Source organism: Fukomys damarensis, unplaced genomic scaffold, assembly GCF_012274545.1.
Source record: "Fukomys damarensis isolate Sample0158 unplaced genomic scaffold, DMR_v1.0_HiC HiC_scaffold_4, whole genome shotgun sequence".
NCBI classification, from domain to species: domain Eukaryota; kingdom Metazoa; phylum Chordata; class Mammalia; order Rodentia; family Bathyergidae; genus Fukomys; species Fukomys damarensis.
The window spans coordinates 10341649-10362398 of record NW_022900916.1 but is presented as its reverse complement, the minus strand read 5'-3'; the positions used below and the strand labels follow the sequence as shown (position 1 = coordinate 10362398).

Sequence of the window (20750 nt, the reverse complement as noted above, 5' to 3'; positions counted from 1 at the left end):
ACTCCTGTGGGAAGCTCCCCACCAGGTCCATGTGGTCCTGCGGCTGGATGGCAGATGCTACGTGCTGGGCTTCAGCTGCCGTGGTCCCGGGCACCGGCAGTCACTGCCAGTGTCTGCCGAAGGAATGGGAGGCTGGGCCACACAGGCTGCGCTTGAAACGAGACCTGCCACTTTGCAGCGTGATCGTCCTCAATGTTTACTCATTTTGTTGCTTCATTTTCTCGACCATCACAAATCACACCAAGTAAAAAGACAAACAGTGCAGCCCCAGAGGTGGGAGAGGGCTCTCAGGAGCAGAAGCAGCATCGGCACTTTCTGTTGGTGAACTCCCTGAGCTTGGGTTTCGCAGCCCCAGGAGATGCTGGCTCTGCTTTCTCCAGGACACGGGACACTGGAACTCAGACCTGACCGCGCATTTCCCATCCTCCAGCCGCACAGCAGGCGTCCACCCCAATCTGATAATAAATCCGAGTGGGAAAGGTAAACACGGGCTACAATCAATTCATCCATGTTTGGGGCCTTGCTGGAGAAATGGGAGAAAACCCAGGGTCGCACTGGCTGCTGACTTATTTCATTCAGATAAGTCTGTTTCCTTTGCAGTCTGGGTAAATGTTAGGAACCAAGCGGGCTCAGCCTGGACCTCGGATCCGGGATTCCTCTTTGTCATACAGCCAGCCGTGCAAATGCAAAGGGCTGGGCTGGGCAAAGTTCTCTCCTCAAGCCTCCAGCTGCCACTCTCCAAATGAACCCATTTCTTGGGTTCCTTGGGGCTCACCAGGGCCAGGAAGACAAGCAGCTCTTCCCACCGTCACCAGAGGACCCTGAGCTCTGTGCATGAGCCCAACCTTCCGGAAGTCCCTCTAGGAGCCCTGCTGGGAAGGAAGGGTGGCTGCTCCTTCGAGCCATCCTCAGTGGGCCTGCAAGCCGCGACTCACACCCTCCGGCCTTCCTGAGCCTGCTGCTCCTCTCAAAGCTGAGCACCCAAGGAAGGCGTGCCATCAGAGCCCCACAGGCTTGCTGAGCCTCAAATGGGTCATCAGCTGCTGCACCCACTGGAACCTCCATGAACGCTGGGCTCAGCCTTCTTTTGCATAATTTCAGCCCATTCAAGGGAATTCCTAGGCAAGTCCCCCTGTTAATAAGCCGTGAGGGGAGGAGGGTGTAGGGCCTCAGAAGAGCACTTGCCTGTCGTAGGCTAGGCTGACCTGAGCTTGGTCCCCAACACTAAAAGGAGCGGGGGAGCTTCTGCTGGGCATTGGTGGTGCCTGCCTATAATCTCAGCATCTGGGAGGCTGAGGCAGGAGGATAGCTGAGAATCTGAGACCAGCCTGGGCTACATAGTGAGTTCAAGCCAGCCTGAACTACATAGCAAGAACCTGTCTCAAACAAAACGAAACAAAAACTGTCATGCCCAACAGAGGCCAAGACAGGCCATCTCACAAATGTCTCTCTTCCCTGGGAAGGCACACGGTAGACAAGCAGGTGTCCTGTCCCAGGTGTCTGTTGGCAGGGCAGGTCCTGCCTGTGCTATGGGCCGGGCTGTCTCACTCGCCTCCACAGCCAGTAAGCGGGTGCTGCTCCAGAGATTCTCACCTGATCTTTCTGGTAGTCCTTGGACAGGGCCCCGGCACGTGGGGAGCGGGACAGGGAGGTGCGGTGAGCTTGCTCTCTTTCTGCTGAGACACACATTACAAAGTGCCATTTCCTGTTCCATGAGGACACCATTCAGTCTCAGTTTCAGGCCTTGGAAGTCTGAGGTGTAAGGTCAGACAGTGCCTTCCAGTGCGTCTCCACCCGGAGTCCTGGGGCCCTCCGGTGGCTGAGTGGGCAGAAGGGCAGCTAGTTGTAAGGCTGCTATTGTTTCAGCTTTGAGAAAAATAGATTTCACTTCAGGAATATTTTAAACCAGGATGGCTGAAGTGAAAGAACTGAGAATCTTACTTGTTGGCAAAGATCAGAGGACACAGAACTCTCAGTCTTATGCTGTTAAAGTGCAAACTGGAGCCAAACCTTGGGATTCCTTGGAGGTATCCAGCAATTGCCTCAGCAATCCCTCCCCCAGGTAAATGTTCAGAAGCAATGAATATTTATGTTAAAAGTACAAGTACGACAAAGTTTGTAGTACCATAATTAACGGCAGTAAAAAAGATTGAAATAGCGCCCAAGTGAATAGATAAATAAATTGCAGGATAATTTTCCAACAGCACCAGACACAGCGGTGAAGAAAACTGGACCACTGCTATTCAGTGCCACAGGAAAAGATCTCACAGACACAAAAGGAAGCCAGACACAGAAGTGTACATGGAGTGGTTACATTTATGGAACTCTTAAAAATGACAAAACCAATCTATGAGGACAAAGATCAGAATAGTGCTTACCTCAGAGAGACATCTACATAGGGTCTGGTTAGATAGCTTAGCTCTGCTCATTTTAGTCCATATGCTGCACCTCAACAGAAAAAGAATAAAGGAGGGTGTCTGGGGGCCTTCTTTCTCCCAGATGAGCACCCCATCAGCACTCTTCCATTCTTTCATGCTCTGCTTTCGGGAAAGACTTGCAAGGGTATTTGTAAGTGAAGCTGGGGGTGTTCAGATAAGGACAGAAGCCCAGATGAAACCAGGTACAAAGATCAGGAGGTCCTGTGTGCTTCCCTGGGTGGGCTGAAGAGAGCTTCCTAGTGGCCAATGCAAAGAAGAAACAGGAATTCTATATCCAGAACTTGGCAGTCCTGGTGGATCAGAAGCACGGGTAGTCCGGAGCCTCGAGACACAGTTCCCGTTTTAAAATTTGTTTTCTGAAACATTGCATTTGCCCCAGCTGTACACATGTCTTCAGCCCACACTTCTGCCCCTGTGAGATTTAGGGGAGGCAGCCCCTACAGACCAGCCCTGCCCGTGGAGCAGGGCCTGGCACCACACATCGTTCACTTTCCTGCATGTGCTTTGGGGGGTGCCCTGTTCTCCAGGGCTGGGTTTCTGATCTTCGGAGTGCACGGCTTGCCATCCTTGCTTCTGGCACCCAGGCCTGCACCCTGGGCATGCTCTTTGCTGCTCAGCCCATCTCCTTCCTGGGTGGTGCTGCCGGGCAGCCCCAACCCTTCACCAGCAGCAACTCTGCGTGGGGCAGGCACAGTAGCCAGGGCACTGGGCTCTCTCCTCACTGGCTTCCGGGCTGATGGATCTTTCCACCTTCTGGCTCCTGTTTCTGAGTTGAATTCATATATTGCTCCAGTCACTGCGTGGGGGGTGGCGCACAACAATCATATAAACTCAGGAATTCAAACAATTGTGTCTCACCCCACCTCTCCCCAGCTCTTTTCTGACAGAGGCCGCGGATCAGGCTAGGAGGCAGGTTCTCAGTGGCACATGCTTGTCACCAGCCTGCCCTTCCCACAGGCCTCAAGGCCAGTGCCACCCCTCTGAGGGCAGGAAGGTAGGGGACAGTCTCAAAGCCATCTCCCTTGCCAACGAGGGGCCCTGTCCCTCTGGAGCTCCCTGCGAGTGTCAGATAAACCAGGATCGACTTCTAACGGGGTTGCCCATGACATTCTGGTTTATTTTGTTTGTTTTGAAAGACCCCTGAATCCCTGCTCTAAAAAGGAATTCACTGAGTGAGGAGGAAAAGGCTTTGCTTTTTATTTATGTTAGAGGAGCAGAGATTTGTAGACAGACATACAAATCTGGCCCTACTAGAGATGATGTAAGAGAACTGCTTTTACTGTATCAGAGCCAACAGACACTAATTGACGTGTTTGCTCAGTTGGCTCATTTCTCCCCTTTTCTTTTTCTTTTTCTTTTTTTTAAATTTTCTCAAACAAACAAAAACTGCCAAAGTCCTCCCAGCTTGCTGTGGACCGTGGTTTTAGGCAGGCCCAGCCGCTGCCCCTCTCCACACAAGCTCTCGGCCTGGCTCTCACCAGCACTTCTGCTAATGTGGGCGCATTATGGTAACAAGTGCCTAATAACAGAGGGAAGTTTCATGGCGCGGCGGCAGCTTCTCCCTGGAGAGGAGCCATCCCCCTTTGGAGGAGGACGCAAGCATTCGCCGAGGCGCGTGGCAGGGAGCCAGCACACTTGCCTCCTGAATTTGGTTTCCTTCCCTTTATTCATGTCTATAATTGAGCCTTTGTAAGCAGAGGGATGTGTGTAAAGGAGCTAAATTCAGAGCTGATTTCGGGGGGTGAGGAGAGCGCTGGAGGCCAGATTTACTTAGGTTCATCTTGCCAACCAAGAGTGAGTTGTTGGCGCCAATCTAGGAAAAAAAAGAAGCCAAACTTGCCATTTCTTCTACTACCAAGAGGATGGTACTAGAAGCATTCAGGAAGGATGGGGTAAGAGAGGGAGTTCCAAGGAGCAGGGGGAAAATATGTGGCATCTTGAATTCGGGAATTTCCTAATTGGTTGGTGAATTGGGCAGGGAGACAAGAAAGAGGTGTGTCCTTGAGTGCAAACCTTTAGGTGGAAACCTGCCCCGGACCAGTGCCAGCTGCCAGCTGCCTCTCAGGGTCAGCTCTGTACTGTGTGCAATGTGGCCAGAGGGATGGACAAACTGAGTTATGAACCGGAAATCAAACATGGGAGGGACAAGCACTCCTCTGGGTAGCCTTGCTGCTGGATTACCTGGGTCCACAGCTTCTCCATCAAAGACAGTGTCCATCTGGATAGTTTTCTAAGGAGAAGAAAGAGACAGCCTCAGGCCCGGCCCTGGGTTCCTCCTCACAGCCCACATCCCACTCAGAGCTTCTCTGCGCTTATCCACTCAGCAGGCACTATGCTGCATGCTGGGGACCCCACGTGAGCGAAGCTGGCACTGTTACTGCCTACACAAAGCTCGCCGCTGACAAACAGGGGCGACAGTGCAGTCAGTCACAAGGCTACAGTGGAAGAGATGTCAGATGCTGTGGGGCACGCACAAGACAGGGGAGGACACAGAATGCAGCCTTGGGGGTCAAGGGTCTGAGTCAATGGTGCCTGGGTTGTGGGGAAGGAAGAATAGAAATGCCATGCACCATGGGCTAAGAACGCATCTTCTTAAGGGTCACTGGCAGGCAGGCTTGCAGAGTGGGCACAGGGGAGTCCTGGAAATGCCGACCTCTGACCCTGGCACTCCTGCCTTCTCTTTTGCCACCTCTCCCATTGGCCGAAGCAATGTCAGATCTAGGGCTTCCCTAGGCCTGTGCTCCAGGAGCTGGACTCTGTGCCCCCTCCCTGGACCTGACCTCTGCCCAATACCTGTCTCTGACCCTAGGGCCACCCTGTGCCCTCATGTGATGCCCTCTACAGGGGCTGAGGTCAGGGTCATTAGCTCACTAAAGAGTGGTGTCAGGAGCTTAGTGGTTTTTCAACCAATCCCCAGCTGGCATCACAAATATAATCACCTATTCTCTTCCCCGTAGAGAAAGGAACAGGAATTGCATGGGTTTCACCAACTGGGCAAGCTCAGCTGCCACACTCTTTATGCCATGGGGATTCATTTACCTAACAGATTAACATTGCATAGCTCTAAGGCCATCTCTCGGGCCGTCCCGAACAGTGAGTGCCTCTTCCGCCCGCCTGTAGGTTGACCAGAGCCAATGAGCTTACAGCAAAAGTTCTGGGGCTCCCCTTGGCCTTCCTCACTGCAAACATCCACCAAACCCAAGTGTCTTGGACCATTATAAAGTTTTACTTTGAGGAATGGGAAGGTGCCAGGAGACTCACCATTTCCCAGGGAGGACATTAGGTTCAGTAAAACAGAGGGCGAGGTGGAGAGGTCACTCCAGCTCTCCCATCACCTTTGCATTTGTGTAGCACCTGACAATGTTCAAAAATGTGAACTCCCTCCCATTGCACAGGTCAGGAATCCAAAGCTTAGTGAGACCAAGAGGTCCCCAAGGTCCTATGGCTGAGCAGAGAGCCTTGCCTTGGCCCAAGCAGTGCTTTCTCTAGCACTTTCCCACAGGGTTGTGAAAGAACATGGAGAAACGGAATCCCACGGAAAGCTGAAACCCCAGTTCCGGTCCTTGTGTCCTCCTCCCCTATGCACCGCGCTGGGGAGCTGGTGTAGATGATAACACCACAGCTCGATATTTAGGAAACCCAGCACTTCTGCAAAGACATCGCAGACATGCTCAGAGGAAGGAAGCCATTCTGTCAGAAGCTTGTCACTGGCACACTGTTCCGGGGGCCGTTCCAGGCCTGCCTGTAGGGACACCTCGCCACCACCCAGCACCCAGCGCCCAGGACCGGCCACACTCACCACCACCACCGTACTCTTCACTCTGTAGGGACACCTCGCCACCACCCAGCACCCAGCGCCCAGGACCGGCCACACTCACCACCACCGTACTCTTCATACGCTTCTTGTCTGCAGGGAAGAGCACAGGCAGCAGTTGACACATTCACGATGGGGCTATAATTTGTATGTCTCTCTGCCAGGTGGGGCCCAAATGACTATCCCACCAGCCGGCACGGGGCAGGCCCATCGGGTGGCACAAGCCGCCCAGTGGGACAGTCATGCTCAGACCACCAGTGGTTCAAGCTAGCAGGAATTCGTCGAGCTTTGTGAGTGCTAAACTGACCTTAAAATTCCATGTCCTCCCTTGCCCGTGGCCTGAGTCAGTTTGAGGCGACAACAAGCTGCCTCCCTGCATGTCCTCAGGTGTGGGGCACTCAGGAGAACCTGGCTTGGTTATCCACTTCTCCGAATCATTCTGCTCTCCTAGCTCCTCTCAGAGTACTCAGACCCCTCTCCAACTAGTCAGACCTAACTAGCTCGTGAAAACGATCAAATCCGTTACAATCCCTTGCTATTCTTCTAAAGCTCTAAGTATGGCTTGTTCTTTCCAAAGAAGCAGGTGACCCAACCAGCATTAGCCCTGGGAGAGAGGCCACACCCGTGCACAGTAGCAAGCAGATACTGAGTGTGTTTATCACTCACAGAATTCTTGGGGCCCTGCTCCGGGAGGGGAGCAGACCTACTGCTTCAGTAGGGCTGACAGGAGGTGACCCTGGTAGGAGCAGGGAGCACCATGTGAGGAGGCCAAAGGGGCCATGCAGCCGGCCCCACGCATCCCCCACAGCCACGTGGCTGAAAATCCACCAGACACAATCGCACCCTGATTAGGCTGAAGCCTTTTACAGTGCACAAGAGAGCAGAAAAACAAGGAACAGAAGAAGGAAATGGGCACTGTACATACCGGTAGCTCCTTTCTTTGCCCTATGGAGGAGGGGAGGAATGAGATTAGTTAACCTGAAAGTATTGCATACCGGCACACACCTAATAACTCAGGGCCCTTTGGGCAACTGTGTTCTTTGGGGCTCAGGGTCTATGTTGTTCAAGGGGCCAGGGGTGAGGGCCTCGAAGAAGTCTGGGCTGCTGCCCTGCTTCAAACAAAACGGCTCTCTCTCTGTGCCCCAGAGCACTGCCTCAAACTCCAGGGACTCCGACTGGTCACCAGGTAACTTAGTTTTCAGTCCTGTTTTCCTGCCTCCAGCGGAGGGCTTGGCTCACAGCAGGGAGGCGGCCAGGCTGGCTGTTAGATCTGATTCCCTGAAACACCAACAGCTGGACTTGGACTCTAAGACCCTTCCTATGACCAACTTGAATTCTATAATTCTGCGACTCTAATTGTATCCTTTGCTATTTGACAATTGGTTACTGTCACATGATACAAGTAATGATCAGGGAGGCCAGGTCTGAGGCTGAGTTTCTAGCATGTTTTTCTTTTTGAAATCAACTACACTGAAAACAGTATTTAGAATATGAGTTAAAACAACCAGGTTCAAGGCACATATTTAACATTTATCCATAATTGCATGTGAGTTGCAACATCTTATTGGATTCCTTCCTTCAAGAACTTCTACCTAAATCCTAGTACAGGGCACCACCATCTTTATAAGCTTAAATGTCATTCTTTAGAATCAGTCCTTTCTTTGAAGTCAATTTGTAAGTAGAGTACAAACAAAAATGTCTTTTTTAATTTTAGCAGATGCTCAAGGATTCCTTACCTTGAAGTTAAGGTTGCCAATAGCAACAGACTTCTCCAATAAATATGGCAAAACACAATGCACATCTTAATGCTGATGCCTTATACTTTTATACCATTTTCATCCACAGATTTCAAATGATTTGATAGTTAACAGTTTATTTTCAAAATACCTTTAGGGCCAGGGATTTGGCTCCATGGTTCCACCGCCTGCCTCACAAGCGAAAGGGCCTGAGTTTGATCCCCGATACCAAAACATAAAAACAAAATAAAATACCTTTAAAAGGCACCTGCTTCTTATCACTCTTTTTTTTGCCATTAAGAAATCCTGAAACTCAAATGGCTTAACACCCCAACCTACTGGGCTGTAAGGCGAAACTTGAATCTAGAATCTTAATGCAATGAGAATTAGTTGTGAAGAAGAGTACAACAAAACTTAAAAAAAAAAAAAAGGCTATGGTGTCTTAAGCATTTGCTCCACAACAGGAGCACCACAAAGTGCTTTCTCGGCATTGGTTTAATTGGTTAGTTTTACAAACAAGAAAAGTGAAGCTCACAGAGGGTTGTCACTTGCCCAGAGCCATGTCTGAACAAGATGATAGAGCCCATATTTGAACCCAAGCCTTGCCTGATTCCAAAGTCAAAGCTCAGAACCATCACACTGTGCTCAAAGAACTAAGAGCCCAGAAAGCTGGCTCTGGGAGGGCTGGGATGAGTAAGTGTTTTGTCCACTCCACTCCACAGGCTGTCCCAAACAGAGGCATAGGTAGGCCTGAGCAGACGAGGACAGAGAGCCTTGCCCATGTCTGCAGCCCCTGAGGGCAAGAGACTGGGCCATGTGCAAAAGGACAATGACAGTCCAGTCACACAAAAGCCCAGCTGAGCTACCAGAGCCAAAAGCTTAATTCCCTCATCTGTGTTGTGTGAGTGTGTGTGTGTGTGTGTGTGTGTGTGTGTGTGCATGCGTGCACGTGTGCTTTCTTTAATTTCATCCCCTGCTAAAATATTCTACAAATCAGAGCTCAGCCTGCTCTACCACTACTCACAATAGGGCTTTCTCAGTCTTTTGTTCAGGGCAAGGTCACCCAAAGTGTGATGGCTCAGTTTCACTGTGACACCACCAGGGACAGGTAGGTTGCCAGAGAAGCCAAAGGGATGTTTTCCTGGCCCTACTGCTGACCTTTAAAGAGGGAGCCCCAGGCTCAAGGGCAGCTGGGATTCCTCGGGCTCCCATCTGCACTTTCCTTCATACCAGGTCCCATGCCTGGGAGAGAAAGCCTGAGGAAGGGCCCGGCCCACCGCTGACTTACGAAGGCTTCTTGTCCTGCCCAGTCTCACAGGGACAATGTCTGTGGATGGCTTTGGCCAAAAGGACGATCAGCGACACCACGAAGCCCAGGAGCAATATGGAGCCCAGAGTGGTGACAAAAGGCACATACCACGCTGACGGAGAATACACATTTTCCCTGAGGATCCGGTAGGTGACCCTGGGCTGGAATGACAGAGGACAAGGGGTGAGCCGAGCGGGCGGCGTCTCTGAAGTCAGCACTGCCTTGTGTCCAGTGCTTATTCCAGTCTGTGTCCCTGCTCTGCAAACTGCGCGTCTGTGTGCTCCTAATTCTCACTGCTGCCACCCGTCTCCTTATTTATAATGCAGCCTTTGCAAAAGCCCATTAGACCAAAGCCCAGAAGAATTCAGGAACTGAAAAGCAACTCCAGGCCTGATTTCATTCTCTGTCCCTCTCTTCTCCTTCCCCACAGCTAAAGTGTCCCCTCGCTGTTTTTCAGCCACCACACAGCACAGTCCAGGGACTGAGAGCCATGTATCTCCCTGGGAAGGTGTGAGCCATGTGAGTCATTTTGCGTTAGCACCTTGTGGGATGTTTGTGTTCATGCAGTGCGGCTGTCACTGCCAGATGAGTGGGCTGCTGTCACACCCGGACCCCAAGTTCAGCATCTGTTTCCTGGAGTAGGAGACAGATAAGAGTAGGCTATGGGGGTTTCAGGATTGGAGATGTCACAGTTAGGTCATGTTGTAAGCCCAAGAAAGGTGTGAGCCCAGTGCCTTGCTCAGGATGAAGCAGGATTTAAAGAAAAACAAGTCCTTTCCAGCCTTGGGCAACTTCCCCGGGCACCCATCCCCTCGCTTTCCCTTTTAGCAGCAACTCCTTATTCTGGTACAGATTAAATGAGCATTATGTCCTGTAAACAAAGTTTATGATACTCTGTGCTCCTATGATTCATAAGACACTGTCTTCTTTCAAGACAGAGTTACAAAACGGTCTGCCCTTGTCCTGTTCAATAAACTCACTTGCTAGCTACATCACTGGAAAAACCACCCCCTTCGATGAAATGTATAAATGCTGAAACTTCTCTTTGTTCAGTCTGCTGAGCCGGTGTGTAGACTTAAAACCTAAAATAAATCCTCTGACTCTCCTTTGGTCTCTCTTGTCCCTTAAAATTCTGCAACAAGGGGAGCCACACCAGAAGTCTTTAGGGTGCCACACGACTCCACTCGTGGGGGCCATACTGACTGGACACGGGAGACAGAAGCGTGCCCCACTTTCAGGTAGACTCAGAGGCAGAAGCTGGTCACGTCACAGGCCATCTCCTCTGGTGCACTACAATATAGGGTGGCTGACTCACAGGGGCTTTAACTAAAAGGAGGAGGAAAAGGGACAGTAGGAGAAGGGCCAGCACCTCCCAGGGACAGAGGAGACAATGTCGCTGTGGACTCCAAGGCTCTCCCTTTCTTCCCCACACTGATCTGCATGACATCGGTTTATTTCGTTCCTATACTTACCACAGCCCGTAATTATTAATTTGTGAATGCTCTGGCCCCAGAGTTTCAGACCCAGTAGGTCAGGAGAAAGTGTTGGGGATTCTGGGTTCCCACCTTCTCCCCTGGAGGCTGTGGGGATGATCATGGTTGTGCGAGTTGTGATTTCTGCAATCTGGAGTGGGTCTGAAAATCTGTGTTTCTAACAAGTGTCCGGGAGAGGCTGATGTTGCTGGTTGGGGACCACACTTGGAGAAGCTCTGACCTGTGCTATTAGCTCCATGAGAGCAGGGATCATTTTTTTGGCTCGTTCATTAAAGTGATCGGCACATGTAAGCACTAAATCAATATTGGTAGATTGGGTGGATTTTTTTTTGGAGTGAAGGTGGGGAGTAGGGTACAGATCACCTCTTGTAAAGAAGTCAAGAGTACCAGGCAGCCAGCTCCCTGCCTCATGGGCTCTGGCTTGCATAGCTCTTGGGATCAAACAGAGGGGGCTGTGAAGGGAGCAAATGACCAATGCTTAAGAAAATTGGCTCTGTCACACATGCCACAGGTGGCCAATGTCTGATCTATCACCAGGAGCTTTATCCACTCCTAAGTGGGCACTCCAATCTGGCCAAATAGTTCAGCTCTTTTCAACCCATTGCTCACTTCTCTGGGGTCAAAGGGCCCCATTAGTATAAATCCCAAGCGCTTACAGCCAGAGAGTCCTGGTCCCCAAGTCCTTACCCTTGGAGTTGTGGTGATGATGGTGGTTGGATGTGGAATGACCTTAATACTCAGCGTCACTGTTCCTGTTTCAACAAGAGCCTCAGCTCTCGTCCTGCTGGACAGCAAGTTGTCATCAGTTATGTAGACAAATAGTTGGTAGTCCCAGATCTTGTCAAGGCCACCAGCATAGTCAAAGCGGGATGCAAGCAACAGGTGTGTAACATTGGAGCCAGCGCTGGGAGAGAAGGTGAAGTGACTGTTGACGTTGCCTAAAGGAGATTTGATACAAGGGTATTTGTAAGAGAAAGAAAAGAGAGTACAGAAGAAAGGAATAGAAGAAAACCGCATTTTGTCTTTTCCTCCAATGCCCCCCTAGGTGTGGACCATGTTTCTGATGGGCCAGGGCCGGTCAGTGATGTGACAAAGGTCCACACGTTAAAGAGAGTACAGAAGAAAGGAATAGAAGAAAACCGCATTTTGTCTTTTCCTCCAATGCCCCCCAGGTGTGGACCATGTTTCTGATGGGCCAGGGCCGGTCAGCGATGTGACAAAGGTCCACACGGTACCAACATCTTCTTTAGTACAAAGAGACTCTTGCCTATGAGCAGTGTGGCTGCAAATGAGGGTGCGTAAAAAGGGACCACAACACACTTGTCCTGGGTGTCATCAGGCAGAGAAAGTTCATAATCCTGGAGTAGCCTCTGCTAGCTTACACCCAGCATTGACCGTGTTTGGTAACGAAGTACGTGGCATGATTCAATGATGCAGTGAATGTTTGAATAAAAAGTTAAAACATAATTACAGACACATTGACATTAATCCTCTCCCAATAATCCCCATCACTTTGGACACATTTACCCCATCATTCTTGCCACTTCTAAAGTAGTTCTTTTTGTAAATGTCTTTTCCTGGCTGCCTCGATGCCCTGAATCAATTCAAAATGTTTATAGCAATTTCTGTCGAATAATAAAAAAAAAACATTCTGGTATGTTCTTAGCCACCTTATTTACTGGACTTGGCCACAGTTGACTTCTGGCTTTGCCCTAAAGTCAAAATGACAATGACGGGTAAACATTTAAAATCCATTGAGGACCCTGGGGCAGCCAAGCCACAAGAGTGCCACTAAATGAGACACTCGTGGAAGAGGGCTTCCGGAGCCGCTTCAGAAAGTGACAAGAAGGTGGGACGAGCGTGCTCAGAGCGAGGTGCAGTATTTTGAGAGGTTAATGGCTGTGTGTTTCTTACTGCAATAGATTTCTTAAAAATTAAACCTTCACGGTGTTCTTGATCACACCTCGAATATAACTCAGACCAGTGAGTGGGCAGCGCGAGCGTGGAGCAGGCCGAGTTCCTCCCCCAGCCGTGTCTGGGACCGGCTGGCCGGCCACACTGGGTCCAGGTGTCCCCGGAGCCCTCCGAGGGAGCTGCAGCCCTGCTCTCCTGCCCTCGCCCCATCTCTCCTCCAAAGATACACAAGCTCTCTGGGGGCGCCCCGCTCAGCTCGGGGAGCCTGGGGCAGGAGGGCTGCAGCCGAGCGCGGCTCTTGCTCATTCCTCCAGCGGCTCCAGACTCATTACCGACCGAAAACCAGCAAATGGTGCAGGAGATGATACAGTGTTTCCTCCCTTCGCAGCGAAGTGCTGCATAAAGGCCTTAGGCGTCTCAGTATGGATTATTTCCATCTCCGGCAAGTGTGGTCTCCAGGCAGCGTCTGCCCCTGGGTTTTGCGACACTGCTGGCTCAGAGGCTTTCCTACCGTTTGCTTCCGCTCTGCCAAGGCTCAGCAGGCGGCCGAGACGGATTCTTGCTCTTTCGCATAGAATTGTTCTGCTTGTTTGGGTTTAAATCTCTTGCCCCAGCACTTCATTAGATGAGCTATTTTGGTCTAATTTTCATTGAAGGGTGTTTCCCCCCGACACACACAACGGTATATTTTCTTTTTTTAAGAGAGAAAATGAGTGAAGCAGAAGAGAATTGCTGAGGACACATTTCAAAATGCATTTTATCTGTTTAATCTATTATTATCCCGAGAGAGGCTGGGCTTCCCTGCCCCCACAACAAGCTTTCAGGAAAAGAGGTGGCTGAGGATTTGGACTAATATTTTCTTTAAATTACACTAATGTCACTTAGGACTCATATTATAGTCTGGGAATTTGGGGGATCCACCCTCAAAGGGGTTCACCTTTCCTAAGGCCTCTGGGCAGCCACGTACAGGTTCTGGGAGAGTGAGGTGTGGCGGGGAGCCACAGAGCTCCCCAGGGAACGTGGGGGCTTTTAGACTCTCCACCTTCCTCCCCCACCCAGCCCGAGCTCAGTACTCCCAAACCCCTGGAGCCTGGAGTCCCCTGAGACTGCAAGGCCTGGGGCCATCGACGCCAAGCTCCATACCTGGGCCAATGGTGTAACGAAAAGATCTGGGGCTGGAATCCAGGTCAGTGCACGTGAGCTTGAAATTCTGAATATTTGTGCCAACTTGCAGATCCACCGGGATGGCCAGGAAATAAGAGTTGGGGGTGCACACCGGCTTCTCATCATTTTCGCCAAGGATGTTCACAGTAACCTAGCGCAGCAACAAGGATCACGCGAAAGAGCTGAAAGACTTGGGTGCCCGGCGAGTTCCCAGCTACATGCCCGATGTGGGTCAGCTCACTTAGCCTCACACGGCAGAGGGAACATGACCGTGCCCATTTCACAGAGGAGGAAAAGGAGTGACTGCCTTACCACTATGCAGCTGCTGAATGGCCAAGCTGGCAGTTCAATTCTGTTCTGCCCTCCCGCAAATCCTACGCTGTTAGCTGTGCACACATGTGCAGGTGAGCATGTACTTTGTGTAACACTCACACACCCCCCATTCCTCACTCCTGGATGCGTGAGCTCTCCAAAGAAATGCTAAGCTCTTTTGCAGCAATGGCGGTGGGCTCACCTGGAACTTTATCCACTCCCAAGTGGGCACTCCAATCTGGCCAAATATTCCAGCTCTTTGCAGCCCATTGTCCACTTCTCTGGGGTCAAAGGGCCCCATTAGTATAAATTCCGAGGGCTCACGGCAGGAGACTGTACTTACGTACCTCCTTGTCCACAGCCCCTCGCAAACTGATGATCGGTCTCTAACTTTGACACACATGGCAGTGGTTCTCAACTCTGGCTCCACTTTCTTGGGCTCACTTGAGGCCACACGAATGGCTGAGTCCCTGGATGATAGGGGCCTGGCCAGGCTCACACTCTCCAACTGATTCTAATATGCAGCCGGGGCTGAGCAACACTGGACCAGAATGAGCAGGCCTGGTTAAGCTGGGATCTCGTCTGTAACCTGGGCTATTAGCACTGCACTGCGCCTGGGAGTTGACCTGCCCAGAGCAGGGCCAGCCTGCGTTTTCATGGCTGCCTTTCACGCCTGGTGCATTGGCACATAGACTGGGATGCCTGCCATCACAGATTCATAGCACGGCAGCCCTGAAAGGGATTTATGTGACCATTTCGCGCGTTACCCTTTTTAAAAGCTTATGAATTTTGAGTCGTAGTCATTCTACTTTTGAAATTTGGGGATTTCAGCTATTTCTGAGTCCTAGAATAAATTGAAATGTTCACTCTAGTTAGCTCCCAAAATGGAGTCCATTCGTTTCTCTCAAAGAACCCCCAGCCTAACAAACACTGCAATTATCTCCCGCTCTACCTGGCTGGCAACACTGAACCTCACACATCACTGGAAACATCATCCTGTTAATTCAAAGCGAGTTGTTGAAGGATCTGGACCATCCAGGTCTTGGGTTATCAGGTAACTCTCCACTAAGAAGTACAAAAATAGGGACATGGAGCTAAGCCCTGCTCAGACCTCATTGAGAGCAGAGTCGAGAAATGAACTCCTGCTCCTGACTCTGAGCTGGTCATCGTCTGTGTCACACAGGGCTGCCTGCTGCTAGCTGAGTCCAGTTGCCTTCATGCTTTTCATCTTATGATTGGTAAAGAACAGGAAGGCACTAATCTTTGTGGCTGTCGTGTTACCCTTAGATAATCTCAAGCACTCCACAGACCTATTAGGCTCCTGTGTGCTACTCAAAGGGCGGCCTTGGACCAGCAGCACTGTCACCCCGGGAAGGATGTTAGACATGCAAGACCTTGGGCTCTGCACTGCTCAGGAGAATCTGCATTTCACTGGGTCTTGGCATCACGGGTGGGAAGCAGTGAGCAGCAGGAATCAGCTACAGTCTGGGTGAGTGGCCCCAGAGGTCCCCATGCTAAAAGCTTGGTTCCTAGGGTAGGGAGTGAAGTGAGGCCTTGTGGGAGATCCTTGAGTTATTGAGGACATGACCCCAGGGGATTGTGGGCCCTGGCCCACCCTTCTTCCTCCACTTCCTGGTAGACATGAGCACTCACGAAGACACACACTCTTGCTGTGATGTGCCACCCTCACCAAAGGCCCCGAACAAATGGGGCCACCTAATCGTGGACTGAACCTCCTGAATCGTGAGTCATCACAAATAGCCTGCATCGGGTATTTTATGACAGTGACGCAAAGCTAACTAATACAGCACCATTATAAGATCTACTCCATTTGGTGTGGTGTGTATGGGGTGGGAAAGAAATGAATAACCATAAAGCCACATCCACATTCCAGCCTGAGTCTCTCACCACTGCTCACTGTGAAGGCAAAGTGAGATTTAAGGAGCCATAGGAGAAATCGCGTCCTACAAAGTGGCTTTGTGGGTTCAGCAGATATCCCAGCGCTGGCTATCAATCTCTATACTTCTCACAGTCACCCACAAACTCGGACCTCAAACAGAGGTGTAAACATTATGGCCGGGCACTACTGCTTGTCTCTCATCACATCTGCAAGTTGTACCCTGTGAAGATTCCTCACTGCTGCAGCCACACGGTGGGGTGCCAGGGAGACCCTAAGTCAACCACTTGGGCGAGTGAGTGAGAATCTACCAAAGAGCCCCACTCACAGTGACCGAGCTTGTGTCCTCGCCATTGGTGGCCTGGATTCTGAGGGTGTAGATGGGCGTGGTTTCATGGTCTGCCTTGGTTACCAGCTGGAGTTCTCCCGTCTTGGGATTAATCCAAAACATATTGGGATGCTGGGGGCTGGCCCCTCCACTGAAGATGGAGTACGTGATGCTGCTCTGGGGGAAGTCCTCATCCATTGCCCGCACCTGTCCAAGCCGGGTTCTAGCTGGAAGAATAGAGTACCTGTGATCAGCCCTGACCAGGTAGGGGTTGGCATGACCCAGGAAGAGATGTTCTTACTGCCATGGGCAAAAAGGCTTTTGGAGGCCTCTTTCCAGTTCAAACTCTGTGCTGCATTTTATGTCTTCAGTTAATTCTATTATAGTCAAATAATGCTAATGAGCAGCCACCAGGTAACTGGACCTAGGACCCAAGCGCTGCTGGGACGTGTGGAAGGTGGCTCATGGCTTCATAGAGAATCAAGGACAGCAATCTTTTGCTACCATAAACAACAGTGCGAAGAACATCCACCCTCACCTTTTGGCAGCAGCACTGCCTAAAACTTTCTAGTATTTTCAACATTTCCTCCGAAAAGCATGAATAGCTCTTAAAACAAGATGAAAAAGTAAATAATTTAAAAAAGAACAGCCTCTGATGATTACGGAGTATAGATTTTTCAATCTTCTTTCATTCTGTTTACTTTACAAATATCGTTGGTGGGGCTGCTGGAGTTCTGGCTTCTTGTTTTATAGAAGCTCTCGCTCATAAACTACCCTCCTCCAGGGCGGAAACCTTCTCTCATTGAGTTGTCCCAGCACCGAGAGCGTGACCCAGAGCAGGTGGTCAAAAATAATTGTCGTAAAATCTGTGCAATCATAAAAAGCCTGTTCCTGGTCATTGTGCTATTCACTGGGTAAGGTATTGTTCACTTGGTAAAGTGAGAAACTAGAAGCATTTGCTTTGGACTTTCTTTTTGTGTTTTGTTTTAAAACTTCATTGTCAGGAAATGGAGAATATCACAGAGAGAAAATAAAATTGGGAAGAGATCATTTTCGAGGGAGTTTTCTGGTTTTGGTTCGGTTTCGCTTTTAAATATGGAAGAATTATCCTTGGTCTGGAGAAGAAAGGCAGTGGGGAGTCCATCACAGCGGAGACTTACGCACAAGACTACCCCGGAGAGCTAAAGGTGCACCAAGGGGGCAGAACTGAGAGGCTTTTCTTAGTGAAGGAGGAGCCCGCAGAAGCCAAGGTGCTGCGAAGGGCAGGGGAAAAGGCCTCCGATGACTCTGAGGAGGTGAGAGAGAAATGTCTTTATTTTTAAGTGAAGGAAATAGAGAAGCAATGAGGTGTTTTTACATTTCAGTTCTCTGAGTGAGCTGGTTAAAAAGTCACAGCGGAGAGCAGGAGAAAGATCACAGAAAGGATTAGTTGAATCGGGCAAACAGACAAGGAAGCAATCGGGGTCTCAGATAAATGCAATTTAATCAACAGTTTTTAAAATCCAAGTTTTCTCAAAATGGTTCTGCCACAGCAAGGACAATTTTTAAGAAATAAGAGAGGCAACAAACAAATCAGTCGCTGCGCACTGCACCATCGAGGGCCTGTAGGGGGCGCTCTGCCTTCCCGGACAGGCATTCCCAGGGAGCCCGCCCGAGTTTTGGAACTTACCGGGTCTTGTCTCTGACACATCAAATACATAGGATGGGCTCTCGAAGACAAGAGGAAACTCATCTTCTGGGCTTGTTAAGATACATATGTGGATATTATCTACAAATGGAAAGGGAAACAGACTTAAATGGCAATTGTTATTCACTAGTTTATTCACCTTTGTTTTTTTCAGTACTAGCAGTTGAACTGAGGGGCTTGCACACACTAGGCAAGTGCTCTACTGTGAAGCTACATCCCCAGCCATTTAAGTTTTTTTTTTTTTCACTTTGAGACATGGTCTCACTAAGCTGCCCATGCTGTACATGCAGCCTCCTGCCTCAGCCTCCCAAGTAGCTAGGATTACAGGGATGCACAGCCAACCTTTTTAAAGCACCTTCTGAGTGCAGGCTCTGGGAGACAGGCAGGTAAGACCTACTTGTTCCTGGCTTCAAGACACTGTGGAGGTGTTCGCTGAGCCTGACAAGAACAGAGTTAAAGGAGGGAGGAATGTGCATTGTGGTTGGGGGGACGCTCTACGCATGTGCAAGAAGACAGGTATAAAACTGCATGATTCACTCAGGGCACCTACAACTGGTTTGATCTTGTTGGAAAAAAGGGGGCTGGGAGGAGAGGGACCAGAGCAGTAGCTAGCGAAGTGAGCAGCAGCCCCGTGATGGAAGTCTGTGTGCTGAGCCAGAGTTTGCACTCGAATTTGACAGCTGCAGGGCACCTGTAGGAAGTGATGTGATGGTGTCTGCATTTCCAAGAAAAGTCATGCAGGAGCGAGAAAGATGCACTGGGAAGGAACAGGACAGAGGCAGAGAGACTCTTTAAAGAGCCTGGAGTGTTGCAATTCAGCCAGAAAAGGGGAAGGCCCTGCTTAGAACCGTGCTAGTGGGACGGGGAGACCTAACAGGACTCCTAGAATTGCCTGTGAGGTTTTATCACTGACGCTCAAGGAACAGGCCCATGACACAAATGAAAATGATACTTGCTTTTATAATAAGGAGGGGCAACGTCCTGCACCTGGATGATCAAGGTGTACTGATTGCCCACAGCTAGATTGCTCAGATTCTCGTAGTCTAGATCACCAATCAACTAGATTAAAACAGAGAAAGTACATTATACAGAATAAATCCTATACACTGACATTTTCATATTCTGACAGCAGATCTTTAAATTGGCACAGCCTTTTTAGAAATCATTTCCCTATCATTTTAGGAGCTTTAAAAAAATTGCAACCACCCACTGACTGCCGCTCAAGTGTGAGGTCCCAAATTCGGCCCCCAATACCAAACAAACAAACCAAAAAGGTGCAACCCTAACTTGTGCCCTCCTAGAGAATTTACTCTAAGGAATTTACCAGGGAAGAGAACCTACATGCAAAGATGTTTATCTAGCACTTTTGCACAGTAAACATAGGCTGGTGACTTCAGATTAGCTGAAGAGAAGCAGGACAATGGACCTTTTAACCAGGGATATTTTCATTATTTCACTTGTGCATGCACATGTGTATGGAATGTAGATAAAAATGCATGCATAGATAAAAGGCAAGAAGGGAAATATAGCAAAATAGTGCCTGTGATTGTCACAGAATGGTGATGTTTTTCTGTGCTTTCTGCATTTTTCTATAGCAAATATAGATTTCTCTAAACAGAAAAACACAGAGATGAGTTGGTGGATGACAGTACGGATGGAGTTGGTGAGACTCTCAGGCACTCAGGCGGGGCTGGGCCAGGAGGCAGAGGAGGAGGTGGGGTGGAAGGAAGGGTGTGTTTGGGCTGCTTGCTCTCCTTCCCGACACTGGACGTCTGCTGCAGACACCCCAAGATGCCACCCACTTGTTCCTGGCCCTCCAGAAGAGGAGTCCCGTAAGCAAAGATCTCCCAGGGCTTGCCGGGCGGCCTTTCATTTTGCCTCCCGCCCTTGTATGCTATCTGTACCATCCCCGTCTCCTGCCCCTTTGCGTCTCCAGCACTTCTGTAATGTAGAATCTAGCAGGACACACTGAGGGCCCAGCCCCGCTTCCCAAATAAACAAAGTGCTTGAGTGCAGAGGGCACTAACATGTCCATAAAAGCACAAACTGAGCTAGGCAGGGAAGAATCCAGGCCCTGGCACCCCCAGCCCAGCTAAGTGTAACGAAACAGTTCCCGAACCCAGGTAAAAAAAGAGCAAATGGCGAACACAGACTCACGATGAAGTCTGTGAGTTGCAGTGGCTCTGAGAGAGGGTAACTTGGACATCTCTCTCTGTGGGGCAGCTAATGCATTGTGCCTGTAACCAGCTTCCCCAATGACCTTCTGATGATGCAATGACCATACACTGACCACGATTTTCCCAGAGCCAGCTGGATCCTGTAAAAATCTGCGGCTGCTGCCCAGTCCAGATGGTGCCGTGAAGTTGAATGTGTTGTGTGGGGCTTCGCTGTCACTATCAAAGCAGAACTTGTTCAGGTCCAGGAGCAACGTCCCATTGGCCACAGTTTCCGGCACCATAATGCTGGGTGAGAAGACACAGTTCAATCATTTCTCCCCACTGGCAGCCCCTTCTGACCTAGACAGCACCCTTTGGTTTCCAGTTGGGAGCCAAGCCTGGCTCGTCACAGAAGCCTCCTCACAGGCTCCCCGCTTCCGCCCTTGCCTCCTTTCAGGTGCTTTTAACACAGTCAAGGGAGGCATCCTGTTAATTTCCCTCC

General features: G+C 50.1%; 1 protein-coding gene across 1 annotated transcript in view; it reads right to left on the bottom strand.

The window, feature by feature from the left end:
- Positions 1-1354: 1354 nt before the first annotated feature.
- Positions 1355-20750, bottom strand: part of Cdhr3 (cadherin related family member 3) — a 119428-nt gene continuing 100032 nt past the window's right edge. The window contains exons 9-19 of the mRNA XM_010634050.1: positions 20383-20554; positions 19049-19151; positions 18075-18173; positions 16406-16632; positions 13848-14019; positions 11478-11728; positions 9277-9458; positions 7178-7197; positions 6317-6345; positions 4620-4668; positions 1355-3234 (exon numbers count right to left, since the gene is read on the bottom strand). Coding sequence (XP_010632352.1) covers positions 2924-3234; positions 4620-4668; positions 6317-6345; positions 7178-7197; positions 9277-9458; positions 11478-11728; positions 13848-14019; positions 16406-16632; positions 18075-18173; positions 19049-19151; positions 20383-20554 — 1615 coding nt within the window. The 3' untranslated portion in view covers positions 1355-2923. The remainder of the gene's footprint in view (positions 3235-4619; positions 4669-6316; positions 6346-7177; positions 7198-9276; positions 9459-11477; positions 11729-13847; positions 14020-16405; positions 16633-18074; positions 18174-19048; positions 19152-20382; positions 20555-20750) is intronic.